The sequence below is a fragment of the Eurytemora carolleeae genome, unplaced genomic scaffold (genome assembly GCF_000591075.1).
Source record: "Eurytemora carolleeae unplaced genomic scaffold, Eaff_2.0 scaffold805, whole genome shotgun sequence".
Taxonomy (NCBI): domain Eukaryota; kingdom Metazoa; phylum Arthropoda; class Copepoda; order Calanoida; family Temoridae; genus Eurytemora; species Eurytemora carolleeae.
Window position 1 is genome coordinate 63,274 of NW_019396832.1, and position 16,243 is coordinate 79,516.

General features: G+C 30.9%; 2 protein-coding genes across 3 annotated transcripts; both read right to left on the reverse strand.

Annotated features, from left to right (window-relative positions):
* Nucleotides 1-1,309: 1,309 nt before the first annotated feature.
* On the reverse strand, nucleotides 1,310-7,108 carry LOC111709188 (enhancer of translation termination 1). Its single transcript, XM_023482800.1, has 6 exons — nucleotides 6,975-7,108; nucleotides 5,597-5,684; nucleotides 4,743-4,835; nucleotides 4,411-4,443; nucleotides 2,804-2,881; nucleotides 1,310-2,041 (listed from the first exon to the last, which is right to left on the reverse strand). The coding sequence occupies exons 2-6, from the start codon at nucleotides 5,654-5,656 to the stop codon at nucleotides 1,751-1,753; spliced, it is 555 nt and encodes a 184-aa protein (XP_023338568.1). The 5' UTR covers nucleotides 5,657-5,684; nucleotides 6,975-7,108; the 3' UTR covers nucleotides 1,310-1,750.
* Nucleotides 7,109-7,856: 748 nt separating this feature from the next.
* LOC111709189 (uncharacterized) lies at nucleotides 7,857-14,996 on the reverse strand. Of its 2 annotated transcripts, XM_023482801.1 has the most exons (8): nucleotides 14,628-14,996; nucleotides 14,044-14,108; nucleotides 13,002-13,272; nucleotides 12,814-12,894; nucleotides 10,146-10,205; nucleotides 9,932-10,000; nucleotides 9,366-9,419; nucleotides 7,857-8,426 (listed from the first exon to the last, which is right to left on the reverse strand). In XM_023482801.1, the coding sequence occupies exons 1-8, from the start codon at nucleotides 14,651-14,653 to the stop codon at nucleotides 8,225-8,227; spliced, it is 828 nt and encodes a 275-aa protein (XP_023338569.1). In that variant the 5' UTR covers nucleotides 14,654-14,996; the 3' UTR covers nucleotides 7,857-8,224. The 2 variants fall into 2 exon arrangements, with proteins under 2 accessions (XP_023338569.1, XP_023338570.1); XM_023482802.1 differs by lacking the exons at nucleotides 7,857-8,426; nucleotides 9,366-9,419 and adding an exon at nucleotides 9,468-9,553 and having other exon boundaries at nucleotides 14,628-14,983.
* Between the last annotated feature and the right edge of the window lie 1,247 nt (nucleotides 14,997-16,243).

Sequence of the window (16,243 nt, forward strand, 5' to 3'; positions counted from 1 at the left end):
CTCTACATCTGGACTTAAACTTACAGACACCAGCGACATACACACAAACACTGGGAAAACTTCGCAACTTTTTTAGAATATTTTCGAGGATTTTTTTGTTTTTGTTGATTTTCTAATGTATGTTGTTAAGTATTTTGAAAGTATGATATCTTTACCGGAATTTAGTTTATATTCGCGTGGGTGGGAGTCGGTCATATCCCATACACCTGGTCCCTATATACATATATACACACATTGTGGATATTAAACACAAACACACACACATCACACATACACACAACACACTAATTAATTTTTATAACATTCATTAAATTAAATTTGTTATTCAGAACATTTTTTATTTACATAATATCCATCTATCTATGATATAGAAAGATATAGACATCAACAGATGAATATCTAAAACTTCAATAATGCATTTGCATTAAGATTTTCTTGCATTTTCTTGTAATTCTCCCAATTGTCAACCATGATTTTCAACAAAACACAAATCATCGAAATCTGGCTACTTTCCCAAAAGATTTTTCCCGAGTGGCAACTTCCTGTTCTAGCCACAGCACTCGGCCCGTCCCCCATTGCAGCATGTTGCGCCTCAGAGGGCCTAACCTAACCTTTGGGAAGTTTCCGCTTGGGAAATTGCACATTTGGGAAGTCGACACTTGGAAAATTGTCACTTGGGAAAATGCCTTTGGGAAAGTACCAAACACTGTGGAACACAGGCAGAGGGGGGGGGGGCACATCCGGGTATTCTAAACTGAGAACAAATAAAATGGGATAACAGACCTCACTGATGATTGGAGCACCTACTCCATGAAACATTGTGTATCAATGGGAGATATGAACAAATAGACAGGAAATAGACAGGAAATGGATAGGAAATAGACAGGAAATAGACTTCTTGGACACGAAAGCCCTATATGTAAAGATGGCATTGGCATAGATTTTTAAAGTATCAAACATCAACTTCATACAGTGATAACCAGAAAACTCTGGAATGGGAAGTCGACTTTTAGACTCAAATTTTATCTTTAAATAGTCCAATGAACAAACTAGACAGAGAAACCGTGCAGTGCAAACAGACATAACTTATTTAATAAGGGTTTTATTAACTATTTGCGATGTAAAAACATCAAATCTCTTTAGTATGTATTTAATGTCGTCTTCCTATTCTATTCTGGTTATGACTGTATTATTCTATTTTTATGCATATTTTATGCAATTTGGAAAATATGAACACATTTCAAATGCTTATGTTTATTTATAAATATATATATAATATATATTAACAAAAATCAAAATATGAGTACTTTCACTTAAATAAATGTTTATATATTTAGCAAATATGTAATACTGCAAGGACAGCTATTATAAGGGCTTTAATCACTTCCTAAAATGCTAAAATTATGAAAGTTAAATTTAATCCTCGGTCTACAGTAGTCGTCCTATATATCAATACATTAAGGAAGAATTTAAATTTAAATTTAGATTTTTACCAAGCTTTCAAATTGCATGGAGGAAACAAATATAAACATGGAAACAAAGAAAAGCTGTCACAATGCCGTTACCAAAATACCACTTTAAGTTTTATGTAGTTACCAAGTTGTCACTGGAACCTACTTAGCAATTGTCATTTCGTTACCAAATTTGTTTACCAAATTTTCATTACCAAGTTGTCATTACCAAATTGTTATTACTAAAAATCATCTGAAGTCTTAGTCTGTCTTGGTAACCTTGTTTATTTGTTTAGTTTTCAAACATTTTCAAAACTCTCTTTATTATTCTTCTCGTCACTTTCTTCTGCTTTGCTTTCGTTCTCCTGGTTCTCATCTTCCACCACCTCTTCTTCTTCTTCTTCTTCTTCTACAACTGCTTCTTCTTCTTCTTTATCTCTTTCATCTTCTCCTTTTTCTGCTCGTTCTTCTTCTTCTTCTTCTTCTTCTTCTTCTTCTTCTTCTTCTTCTTCTTCCTCCTCCTCTTCTTCATAGTTAGAATTTAGAACAAGTAGATCTGCGCAGTTTTCTTCAATAACTACTCTACTTTCCTGGAATATGCAGAAAATAAAAAAATTGGAGCAGGCTTGGAAACTTCAGATTTTACAAGAACTATTAAATACAAGAATGAATAATTTATATTAACGCAATAACGTAATAATTGAAATATAATAAATATGCTATGTATCTATAAATGAGTTATGATCAATGCCGCCCTTTTTTGCATAATTTTGCTTATTTTTTCTGTTGTAAAACTATACACATATCTATTCGAAATATCTAAAAAAAAATTAAACTACACCATTTACATAGATATGCATGTATCTAAATCTTTATGATATATTTAATAAAATTAGAAGTTGGAATTGAAGAATAGCAAGTTTGGCATATGCTCTGACTTTTTTGCAACTATCGTTAAAGGGTCTGTAAGCGTAATTAAAAGCGACCCTCCATGTAAAGATGACAATGGCTAATTCACAAGGTATACCTATCAAAGCTTTTTCGGATCAAGATTGATCCAATTCTTAGATCCCATTAAAGAGAAACGTTGTGAATCGGACATCTTTGCATGAAGGGTCACTTGAAATTACACTTAAACTCCCTAATGGTTTGTTAAAGGACTTGAGTCTCTGCTAGAAACTCAAATGTTCAAATCCTTATACATTTGAAACTAAAATATTTTTGACATTTCAATCTTATTATTTGATCTAGGAGAAATCATTGACATATCTAAGGTCTACGAAATTGGGTTGCAAAGATTTTGGGATTAGAAAATCAGAGTTTGTGGCAAAGACCCACATTTAATAACTCACCAGGGGTAGTTCAAACTCCCATCTGTTTATGGGAAACTGTTTACCCCTGTATGTTGAGAGGTATCCCTTCTTATACGTCTATAATCCGCCAGCCTTAACTATTATATCTTGGATTTCGAAACTTTTTATTTTTATAATCGGAGCTGTTTGGATACCCTTAATCCTGATTTATAAATCTCTTCATCTATATCCACTGTAGACACTTTTGGATATCCCTGCTGGATTGCAACCAATAGGAGTTTTTCATTGATTGCGCGTGCTAAATTCGGCTTCTGATTGGCTGTTCTAATTTTGCAATCATCAGTCTGATTTGGTTCAATTTTTGTACACAGTCAAGAATATAAACTAAAGATTAATTATATTATTCTTGAGATTGATATAAAAGAAGAGATTTAAGGGTATTGATCTCAATTCTCTTGATTTTTACAATTCTTAAGTTTTCAACTCGGTTCCACTCGAGGATTAATTCTTATTATAACCATTTCTTATTTCAATCCATGAGAACTCCGATGATTCCATGATTCACCCTTTGAGTGATCGTCGAGGACAAAGATCTCAGTGTATATGTCTCTTAAATGTATTTTGAAAAACTGTAAATTGCTGGTGTACGCTAGCGTACTGTGTGAACTTAACACGGGTGACGTTAGGTTTATTTCTGGAAAATCTAGATTATTCTATGTTCGTCCAATGTGGTTTTTAAAAATGTGAATATTTATATTCTGCTATTTCTAGAAATTAAACATTTATATTCCTTAAATATAAAACAGCTTGCAATAAAACAAAATACATCTGCAGATAATAAAGGTAAAGTCAGTCATCCTTTATCAGTGAAAGGTTAAAAGGGTACCGTTGTGAATCGAGTTGCCCCTCTTCAAATGGAGGTACACTTCGTCATTAGTCGACACCACTACTTAATTCTTCGTAGCTGTCTTATTGGCCAGTCGGTATCAAGGATAAAGATAGAAGTTTTAGGGCATTTAAAAGTATGTTCCTTTTACAACCTTAGGGTAATTTACAGTTGTACAAAGTACATGTGTTGTATATGATTTTAATTTGATACATAAAAAGTACATAAAACGGCAAAACAGAAAAATATCAAATAAATATCATTGCCTGATTTTTTTTAAATATTCTAAAATTTAAAAGTTATTTAACATTTAACGCAAATGGTGAAAATTACACATTTCATTTGTGAATTATCTATCAAAATTAGTTTGTTTTTAATATCGACATTTTTCTATTAAAATTTATGCAATTTTCAATGCACTAGGCATTACGGGCGCTTTGCGCCCCTTCTCGTATCAACAATTTTATTAGATTTTAACTGTGGCTCTAAAAGTGGCAATTTTTAATCGTTCCAAATCCGAAATTTTCGAAGATTTCTCTTTTAAAAAATTGCGCATTTTCAAATATACTAAATTTCAACATTTTTTCCGGGCAAAATATTTTTCATCTTTTCACATCCATGAAAAATTGGGCTAGTTCGGTTCATCCTTTGATGATTATTGGAAAAAGACAGACAGAAAGACAGCTGACAAGCACATGGTAATATAAAATGTTGAGTTCGTCAGTGAAAAAAGTGTTTTAAAAGTATAGTTAAGGCCTGCCTTGAAGTGCTCTTGTACAAGATTCTGCTCCTCCTAGAAATACAGAAATACAGGGTTATCAACAAAGGATGAGACTGTAAAGACGACTTAAAACCTTTTAAATATGACGATTTCAATGTTAAATTAAGTCTTGTGTCTTGATTTTGGTCTTAATTATAAGATTGTACAAAGAAAGTAGAAAGATTACAGTTGCTACGAATAAGTATATGGAAACAGACTGTATTGTATGAATTCTGTACAATCGTCTCCGAAGACTTTTCCTTTGTGGTTAACCCAAACATAATAAACGACGAAGACAGTAAAATATCTTCCCCCCCCCCACCCCTCCTTACCTGTGTATAATTCAGCTGCATAAAGTTAAGAAGACGATTTATAACTTCAACTTGTTTAGTTACCAAATCTTCATAAACTACAGTGTGATAATTCTAAAATAAATTTCATCTGTTAAATACTTTTCGACACAATTGATCATCTAAGGGGTTTTACCTCAATACGCCATTTCCCAAAGAGTAGTTCCCAAATTAACTTATAACCAGAGGTAAGTTCTTATTTTTTCATTAAACAGTTCCCAAACTTATTTACCATGAAATAGTTCCCAATCTTATTTACCATGAAATAGTTCCCAAACTTGTTCACCACGGAACAGTTCCCAATCTTATTTAACATGGAACAGTTCTCAAACTTATTTACCAAAGAATAGTTCTCAGACAAATTTTACATGGAATAGTTCCCAAACTTATTTACCAAGGAATAGTTCTCAGACAAACTTACCATGGAACAGTCACCAAACTTATTTACAATAGAACAGTTCTCAATAACATTTTTACATGGAATAGTTTCCAAACACATTTTCCCAAATAATAATTCCCAAATACATTTTCCCTAGGAATAGGTCCAAAACAAATTTACCATGGAACAGTTCCCAAACTTATTTAATATATAGTTAATAGTTTCAAAACATATTTACCGTGGAACAGGTCCCAAATCTATCAACCGTGAAACATGCATGATTCGATAAAAAAAAATTTGAGGTTGAATAAAAATCCAGACTTAAAAAAGTTGTAATTGTTATTTTCAAATATTTTAGATCCCCTTTGGGATTTTTCCATTTCATAAAATTTCAATATTTTCTTGCTTCATGATTTAGTTACAATGTGAAGATTTGACGTCAAATATCTAAAATTACCTCGTTATTTAAAATGTTCTTATGAAGGAGTTGTTGAAAAAGACGAATATTGGATTTCATTACGTCACAAATAAGTTTTCCTTCGTTCCTGAAAAAGAGTTCTAATGAATAAATTGGAGATGCAAAAAAAGTTTTTTTCACCATCGTCTCCTTATTGGAAGGGAGTATTGGAAGGGAGTATTGGAAGGGAGTATTGGAAGGGAGTATTGGAAGGGAGTATTTTAAAGTTTTTTGTATTTCTTAATTTTTTGTTGTATTTATTTGTACTTCAAAACATCTGTTAAACATAAAGTATAAATACGGCAAAGGTACTTTGTTTCCAAATTTTTCCTTAATAATTATGACGTTTTAATTTCTATGAGCTCAATTAACAATAACTTTAATCAAGGAGGTGAAAATAATAAATTGAGAATGCAAAATTCGTGCTAAAAAAATACAATATAGCAAATTAAAATAGTCACACCAGAAAAAAAAATCAAAATTCATTCAGTTAATTATTAAATTTTATCAAAACATGTGTTTAAGATACTTTTTGAATCGCAAAATGTTGTACATTTGTACAGTTGATTTTGATAGTCAATAGAAATGTATTTAAGGGATATCAAGGGTCTCTCTTTTTGTTTGCCTATGCAGTATCCAGACCGAATTTCTACGATTTGCATTCAGTGTTTTCAGACAGCCGGATATTTTGAGACTTGAGATGATATATTAAAGGGATTTTAAGTGATCCTTCAGGCAAGGATGGGAATGCTCGAATTACAACGATACTCTTTAAACCTTTCACTAATCTATGAGGGCAGAGAACTCAGTGTGTTTATCTCTTAAATGATGTTTCAATTGCCGTGTTACTGAAGTGTACGCTAGCATGTAAGTCCAACAAGGTATTACATTATTATTGAATGTAAATTTTCATTTTCTAAACCTAAAATTTTATTATTTCTTATTTCTACGTGTTTCTGTAAATAGATAATAATATTCTTGTTATCCTTGTGAAGCCAGAGGTGTGAAGGGTACTGTTGTGAATCAGAGGTGTGAAGGGTACTGTTGGGAATCAGAGGTGTGAAGGGTACTGTTGTGAATCAGAGGTGTGAAGGGTACTGTTGTGAATCAGAGGTGTGAAGGGTACTGTTGTGAATCAGAGGTGTGAAGGGTACTGTTATGAATCAGAGGTGTGAAGGGTACTGTTATGAATCAGAGGTGTGAAGGGTACTGTTGTGAATCAGAGGTGTGAAGGGTAATGTAGTGAATCAGACAAGAAGAATCAAATGTAGTTTATACAAAATGAATAAAGAGAATATTTTGACTAATGAAATACTAATTTGAGAATCCTGAAAAGGGTTCAAACACACAGTTTCATAATAATCTGTAGATATCTTACTTGAGAATAGGCTCCCAGTTCTTGGGAAGCTTTTTCAGAGATGAAATAATTGCTCTAGGATCCCTGGTCAGGTGAATTATCTTCAAAATATTATTTTGTAAATCATAAATACATGTTTATATATATACTAGGCTTCCCGCCCATCTTCTATTTTTAAATTTTAATTGATGCTCAATTCGTCGGCATTTTCTCTGACATAAACGGCATTTTCTCTGACATAAACGGCATTTTCTCTTACATAAACGGCATTATCTCTTACATAAACGGCATTTTCTCTTACATAAATGGCATTTCCTCTTACATAAACGGCATTTTCTCTTACATAAACGGCATTTTCTCTTACATAAACGAGATTTTCGCTTAAATAAACGGCATTTTCTCTTACATAAACGGCATTTTCTCTTACATAAACGGCATTTTCTCTTAAATAAACGGCATTTTCTCTTACATATACGGCATTTCTCTTACATAAACGGCATTTTCGCTTACATAAACGGCATTTTCTCCTACATAAACGGCATTTTCTCTTACAAAAACTGCTTTTTCTCTTACATAAACGGCATTTTCTTTTGCATAAACGGCATTTTCTCTTACATAAACGGCATTTTCTCTTACATAAACGGCATTTTCTCTTACATAAATGGTATTTTCTCTTACATAAACGGCATTTTCTCTTACATAAAACAATGAAAAAAAAAATTTCGCGGCTTCACAATCTTTTTCGTGGATTTTCAAAATTTTACTACAATCAAAAATTTTAGGAGACACATTTCCGAAACTCTGAGCATCCATAAACCTTCCATGGGGTCAGTGGTGTCAAGGTCAACTTTAAGGGACTTTAAAGAACTTTAAGGGAATATAAGGAACTTTAAGGAACTTTAAGGGACTTTAAGTGACTATAAGGGACTTTAAAGAACTTTAAGGGAATATAAGGAACTTTAAGGAACTTTAAGGGACTTTAAGTGACTATAAGGGACTGTAAGGGACTGTAAGGGACTGTACGGGACTTTAAGGGACTGTAAGGGACTGTAAGGGACTGTAAAGGACTATAAGGGACTGTAAGGGGCTGTAAGGGACTGTAAGGGACTTTAAGGATAATTTCAAGTCAACCGATTTGCTAAGATGCCGGGGATTCACAAGGATACCCTTCTATAGGCATAAAGTTCTTAATTCTGATAATTCCTATACATTTTCACGCAGTAGAAATGAACAAGTCACTTTTGTAGAGAAAGCAAAATAATCATGCAGTTTTAAAACTTTAAACATGGACATCTTTGAATAGGACATTGCCATCTTAGCATGGAAGGTGACATGAAATAACCGCGTCGGCGTACAGTCCCTTTAAACCAGAAACCTGACTTATTGGAGAAAACTTTCCTGATTGTTTTTATAACTGTATGCTTTCTTGTAGTACAGTTTTCCATTTTACTCTTCTCAACAATAAACTTATCCCTGATTGGATGGAGTTTTTTTCATAAAAAGACTTTATTTTAAGATTTTTAGGGGGATAAAACCCCAAACCAAATCTATAAACTCTTCTAAGTTTGAATTTTAAAAGGTTTGCATCATCAGGTTGCAAAGTTACAAGGATTATAAAACTTGAGTTTAGTGGCAAAAACTCAGTTACTTTTCCTAGATACAGTACATTGTACAGTACAGTACATTGAATAAACATAGTTTCGGCAAGTATTGTTTATGCTCTGTATACAAAGGTATGGGGTGTTTTGGATACAAACGGACATACAGTACAGACACAAAGACAAACAGACAAGCAAAGTATTTACATATATAGATGATGTCACGTTTTGTATACGTGATGTTTTATTATAAAATTGTTATTGCTAATGATTTAATAATAAATAAAAAATAATCCCACTAAAAATAGTTACATGATATTCCGTGTTATTTATCTAGAACACTTTGCTTTTTCGCATTAATTTAATCATTTACGACTATTCTGTTTTTTTTATCCCCCACTTAAACATTTAAGACAATAGAATTTTTCCGTCGTATTTCTATCGCTTATTCTGACATTTTTCCCCCCGAGTAATTAGGAAAATAGACTAAAATAGGACATCATTCGAGTCAAAATTCACTTAAGGAATTCGTTCTACAAAAATTCCTATATCTTTGCAACCTTAAACATCGATCATTTGATCTAACAGAATTCTTAGTTTGAAATATCTCAGGTCTACAACATCGGGTTGCAAAGATATAGATTAGAAAATCTGAATTCCTTAATTGTAAACTATTTCAAAATATCCAAGTTGGTTTGTTAATTTTATTGTTTAAAAAAGAAAAAAACACAATTCTTTCTAAATTATCTGTGGAAAACTTGGAGTTTTGTCTATTTTAAATAATTGTTTAAAATTGATTAAAAAACTTCCATCCCTGTTTAAAATGTTTAGAGAATTATTGTTGCATGTAAACAAACCTTCCATAAACCTGATAACAAAAAATAGTGACCTTATTATCGTGATTACAGAGGCTGTTGAAATATTTTTAAGTTCTAGATAAAGATTTAGATTTTTTTGTGGTACCAATGTAGATCAGAAACAAAAGTCAAGATGTGGATCCGTCTAAAAATACTTAGTTCAGAAACGTTAAATTCGTAAAAAAAAATCTCTTGAAAACTAACTATGTTTAAGTTACTGATGGTGTAAAAAGAAATTTACATTAATTGAAAATAAAAGAAATTAATATTCAAAAATGTAAATTAGGATATTTTGTTAATTCAAACATGTAAATTAGAATATTTTGTTAATTCAAAAATGTAAATTAGGATATTTTGTTAATTAAAAAATGTAAATTATGAGAGTTTGTTAATTCAAAAATGTAAATGAGGAAATTTTGTTAACTCAAAAATGTAAATTAGGACATTTTGTGAATTCAAAATGTAAATTAGGATATTTTGTTAATTCAACACAATTCCATGTTAATTAAAAATGGCGATTTACCTATACACTGGATCCTTAAAAGGGGCCATAAAAGCTTTCCATGAAAACTCCTCTGAAGTGCATCCTCTCCTTAACATAGATAAAATTTATTGTAAAATAGATTTTTTTTAATGAATAAACATGAAATAATATGTATCAAACCAATTTTAAAATAAAAAATAAAAATGATATATAAACTTTGAAGTTAAAAATTATTAACGCCTTGTTTAGTCACCTGTCTTCTATCAGGGGGGAAATCAGATTTCTTTCTTGATTAAAAATTTTAAATCTCTGGCTAAACAAGATTTTATTGTGAAAAACTAATAAACTTATACAATTAGCATATAACTGCCACATTTAATACTGGGGTAACAGCCTGGGCTGCATGACGACCAAACCGACATGCAGCCTGGCCCAGGTCGTATTTACCAGCATACGATCCTAACAGGCCCCCTACCTTGAGGCTAACATCTCATTATCTAATGGGGGTGTTGGTGGGTCGGATAACTTCTTTTTTCCAAGGTCACTTAGAGGACAAATGAATACTAACTAATAAATAAATACTTGACAAATTATAAATACAGAGGCTGATCCAACCTTTTTAAAACATTTTTTTTATTTTTTAGGGGTTGGATTAACACCCCAATCCCCACACCCACATCACAATCTTTTTTAATGCAATGTTTTTGCTTTTTTGAAATTTACCCTGAGGGTGGAAGAGGGGGGGGGGTAATTTAATATATGTAGTATATGTATTTTAATCTTAAGGAAAGTCTAACAAACCATTATAGTTATTTTATTATTAAAATAAACAACCTTTTTCATGAAAACAACATTAAATCTGTTTTGAAATATTTAAAAAATTTAAATAAAACTATTTTCAGAAAAAGAATTTATAAACTAGGTTAAAGTGACTTTATATATTTTTTATAAAACTATTGTGTACTTTATCATTCTTCCTCACTTCATCGTAAATTTCAAAATGAACGAAAGTTAGAGGTTCGAATGCGATTACATACGGCCCTAGTTCTAACCATAAACGATGTCAGCTAGCGATCTGCCGGTGTTTGATTTTCTGACACGACAGGCAGCTTCCGGGAAAGCATAGCTTGTGGTTCCAGGGGAATTATGGTTGCAAAGCTGAAACTTAAAGGTATAAAGTAATCATCGTGCTATAAAGTTAAATTAGTTGACATTATAGCACGTGTGATATAAAGTTTTGATTGGTTTTTGTATTTAATTAAAAAAAATTAGGATATTTCCAAAATATTTTCCTCAATTGAAATGAAAATAAAATTGAAATCAACTTTATATTTTCACTTCTGCTGTGTTTCAAAGCTTATTTGATCTAGAAATAGCCATTGAAAAAAGACAAGTATACATACGTTTCAAAAAATTACCTGTAACACTAATATTTTGGCGTCGTTCTCAAAGGTTCTCGCCTTTTTAGATTATATTTTGTCACTCGCTAAAGCTCGGGTCAAAATTAAATCTAAAAAGGCTTGAATCTTCTCGATAAAGAGAAAATTTCTGTCCAAAAACGTTATAACACTGCGAACCAAAATAACAGTGTTATAAATTGTTAATTAATAAAGATTTATTCACACACATTGAGAGTTGCACAAAAAAGGTACAATTTTGCAGCAGGCGCTGCAAATCACACTTTTTTTGACTCACCCTATATATATATATATATCACATTATATATTTAGAGTTTGCGACAAAAGTCCTTTAAAGGGACTGGAAGCTTAATTTTAAGTGACCTACAATGCACTTGACGGATTCGAGAGCAGAGAACATTGGTTATTCATCTCTAAAAGTGTTTTCAAATTGCGGAAAAAACTGGAGTGTTCGCTAGCGTACAGTGTGAACTCAACAATATATATATATATATATATTGGAGAAAATGATTCTGAAAACGTATCCACACAAAAGTACGATTTAGAACGTCGACTTTGCGCTCAAACTCAGGATTTACAGATCTTTAAAAAGTTTTATATGTCTCAAAGGAATCCTAAAGAATTTGTCCACAACACTGCATACTCACTTCAGCTACCTACATAGCCGGTCTGTCTCTTTAAATTGATTTCCACTATATGGATATGAAGATTGTAAAGGTTTCATTATTTCCAGTCATTTTGGCAAAACACATCATTTTTTTCGTGATTGAGTTCAAACTTTTTCTTCCATTACCGGGTGTATTAGAGCGGAAAAAATAGGGTAAATTAGTGATATATTTTTTGGTGTTTATTTTTTTTCATTTCCTTAAAATTCTTCTTTTAAAAAGTAGAACATTCCCTTGGTTCGTCCCAGTTTCCCTATCAAAATTTGCGGCAAATCGGTTCAAGGGTTCCTGAGTTATGATCGGACACTCGAACAGAGAAATTACTATTTTACTACTTGTAGAGGAACCCAGCTTTGCCTTGAAACTATAGTGATAACCAGAAAGCTCTGGAATAGGAAGACAACTTTAAGACTCAAATTATGACTTTAAAATATCCAATAAACACGGGAAAATAAAATTGTGCAGTGTAAACAGACCCATTTCACTTAATTTGAGATCTATTTCTAACAACATCAAAGACACTTCAGTATTGCTATAAAATCGTCTTCTTTTTCCGGAGTTTTCAGGTTATCAGTGAAAGTTTTTTTCTACAGAAGTCTTCCCTCTCAACTTTAAATTTTAAAAACATCAAGCTGAGTTATGATCGGACATACAAACACCCAAATAGAGATTACAACTTTATACAGATAGATACGCTAACGCTAACAAGTCCTTTAGATAAAATATTTTTTAATTACGCTAAAAATCCCTTTAGATAAAATATTGTTTAATTACGCTAACAATCCCTTTATATTACACTAACAATCCCAACAATCCCTTTAGATAAAAATATTGTTTCCTAAGAGCATGAAGGGGTTCGAACATGTATTGAACTTGTGGAGATTTGGACAACAATTCTCCTAATAGGGAGGAACCAGTCCTGAATATATATTATTATTATTATTATTATTATTATTATTATTATATATTTTTATGATCCAAAATAATTTTTCAACTAATAAGTTAGATAATATATTCTACATTTACCTCGGATATGCAAGAATTAAAACTTGTATAGGATGCTCAGGAAACTCTCTATTAACGTCATTTTGATTTTTCTTCAATACTTTTCCCCCAGTCGTCTTCTTTAGTTCTCCTTTGATCTGGTTCCAATTGTCCTTAGTCGTGTCAACATCCCTCAGTTTTCTCTTCATCAAATCCGCAATTTTTGAGGTTTTTTCATGCTTTTTGTTCGTCTCTTCTCTTTGCCAAGTTTCCTTTAGTTTTCTTAGTTTTGATAATCTTGTACCATGCAAACCTTCTTATACCAAAATACAGATCTGATTCTGAACCGTGCGGTCAGCCGTAGTACATTTGAATTTCCGAGCCGGGTCAACTTTTCAGGTCCCAGCTTGTACTGTGTCCTCCGGTCATTAGGTAAATAAAGCAGAGGTGCGTGCCGTGTACGTTTGTTTGTGGTCAAAATATATAAATACATATTAAAACTGGATTATCTTTGTTTTGGACTCAAAATACGACCCAGAAAACAAAATTGTGGGGTTTATTTTAAATCTTCGCTTATATCTCAGCCAATTTGATATATCATACAATAAATGAATATTGTGGATATTTTTGTAGATATATTTTCACCTGCTAAAGAGGTCCATAAACAATATATTTTCCAAAAAAAAGTAGAAACCAGCATGTGAATAAAGTAGAAACCAGCATGTGAATAAAGTAGAAACCAGCATGTGAATAAAGTAGAAACCAGCATGTAAATTAATCTTAAGGAAAATTTGTTTGCCAAAACCATTTTGAAATATCGCTCGAAAAACTGCTTTGAAAATTTGTTTGAAAATTGCTATAATAAATTGTTTAAAAAATCGTTTTGAAAATCGATATGAAGAATCGGTTTAAAAAATAGATTCGTCTAACATCCTAAAGTAAAAATACACGATATCTACAAAGTTTATTGAAATTACAGTATTCTATTCTCCTTAAAACTAAAATAAGTAATAATACAAGTTTTTAGTCGCTGTGAATAAAATTGTTTGTTAATTTTATTCTCTAGACTTGGTTCTGTATTTTCCTATAAGTATGCAGTACGCTACAAACAATAACAACAGCAAAGAAACAAAAAGTTTCTTCAATTTCCTGAAATAAAATAGAAAACATACAGTGATAACCAGAAAACAATGGAACAGTAGCAGTACATTAGGTGTATTAAATGTTGTTAAACTTTATAATGTGAATGTAGAGCCATTTAATTTTACGTCACAAGTCCTACGAGCATAAAATTTTTTTTGATTTTAAAACCTACGTCACACTCACAACCAAACAATATTGCTTTTAATTGATCAAAATGTACTTATACGAGGGTGTCGATAACCTTTATTAAAAATGGAAATTTCTATGATTATAATGTTTTCTTTTGATGTTTTTTTTCCATTTAAATAATTATTCAAAAAAATACAATTTGCCACGTTATATAGATATAATTTTTCTGATTGTATAACAAAGTTGGTTGCGTTTTTTATTGGCAATGAAAATAAGTATAAATTCTATTTATCAAAATAAAAATATGTGACGTCATTTTTTTTAAGTAAGTAGTATTATGAACGAAATGAGAGGGTGGACGACATTTTTTTACGCCCAGTAAATTGTTTGTTTTACCTTGAAACGAGTATTTTCGTTTTCATCACCCTGTTAGACTTTACACATTTCTAGTATCTAAATTTTACACATTTCTAGTATCAAAACTTTACACATTTCTAGTATCTAGACTTTACACATTTCTAGTATCTAAACTTTACACATTTCTAGTATCTAAACTATTCACATTTCTAGTATCTAAACAATACACATTTCTAGTATCTAAACTTAACACATTTCTAGTATCTAAACTTTACACATTTCTATAAGTATCTAAACTATACACATTTCTAGTATCTAAACTTTACACATTTCTGGTATCTAAACTTTACACATTTTTAGTATCTAAACAATACACATTTCTAGTATCTAAACTGTACATATTTCTAGTATCTAAACTTTACACATTTCTAATATCCAAACAATACACATTTCTAGTATCAACCCTTTACACATTTTTAGTATCTAAACTTTACGCATTTCTATCCATGAAATTTCTATTTATGAAATGTATATTTATGAAATAGCTATCTATGGAATATCTATCTATAAAATATATATCTATGAAATATTTATCTATGAAATATATATCTGTGAAATATATGTCTATGAAATATATTTCTATGATATATATATATCTATGAAATATATATCTGTAAGATATCTGTGGATGAAATATATATCTATGAAATATATACCTGTAAAATATATATCTATGAAATATATATCTGTAAAATATCTGTCTATGGAAGATCTATCTATGATGATTATATCTATGAAATATTTATCTATGAAATATATATCTGTAAAATATATATGTATGAAATATCTCTCAATGAAATATCTATCTATGAAACATATATCTATGAAATATGTATCTAAGAAATATCTTTCTATAAAATATTTATCTGCGGTATATCTATTTCTGGAATATCTATCTGTGAAACACATATCAATGAAATATCTATCAATGAAATATCTATCTATGAAATATCTGTTTATGAATATAATTTGAGAGAATACCGCATCTATTAACAAATGAGTAAACATTACTTTCACTTCTTTAAACATGAACTCTAAATTTAGCAAAGTTAAACAAGAGCATTATTAAAGGTTTCAATTGAAATCACGTTTACAGTCCCTTTAAATTGAATAATGTATATTAACTCCTATAATATAACCTCATGAATATTGATATAAACTAAACTTTCAAAATGAAGTTCGGAAGATAGATAGATAGATAGATAGATAGATAGATAGATAGATAGATAGAGAGGTAGATAGATAGATAGAACATGAATTATAGTGATATAAAATCGTTCAAAACTACGCTTGAGAAAGAAAAATGGAATAATGTATTTTTATCTCAAACTGCAGAGATGGCGGCAATAGAATGTAATCAAACATTTTTCATGAATTTTGAAAAACATTTTCCTTTACATAAAAATAAAAATAAAAATGCAACAAAAATACACCTAAACCAATTCATGACAAAGAAACTACTGTAAGAAATCTAGCCCCGAGATTACTCAACGATAACTCAACTCAAAGTCTAATTAGAATCTAAACGACTCTATCTCTACCCAAAACTCAAGGCTCTCAATCTCTAGCTAAAACTCAAGGCTCTGTATACGCCC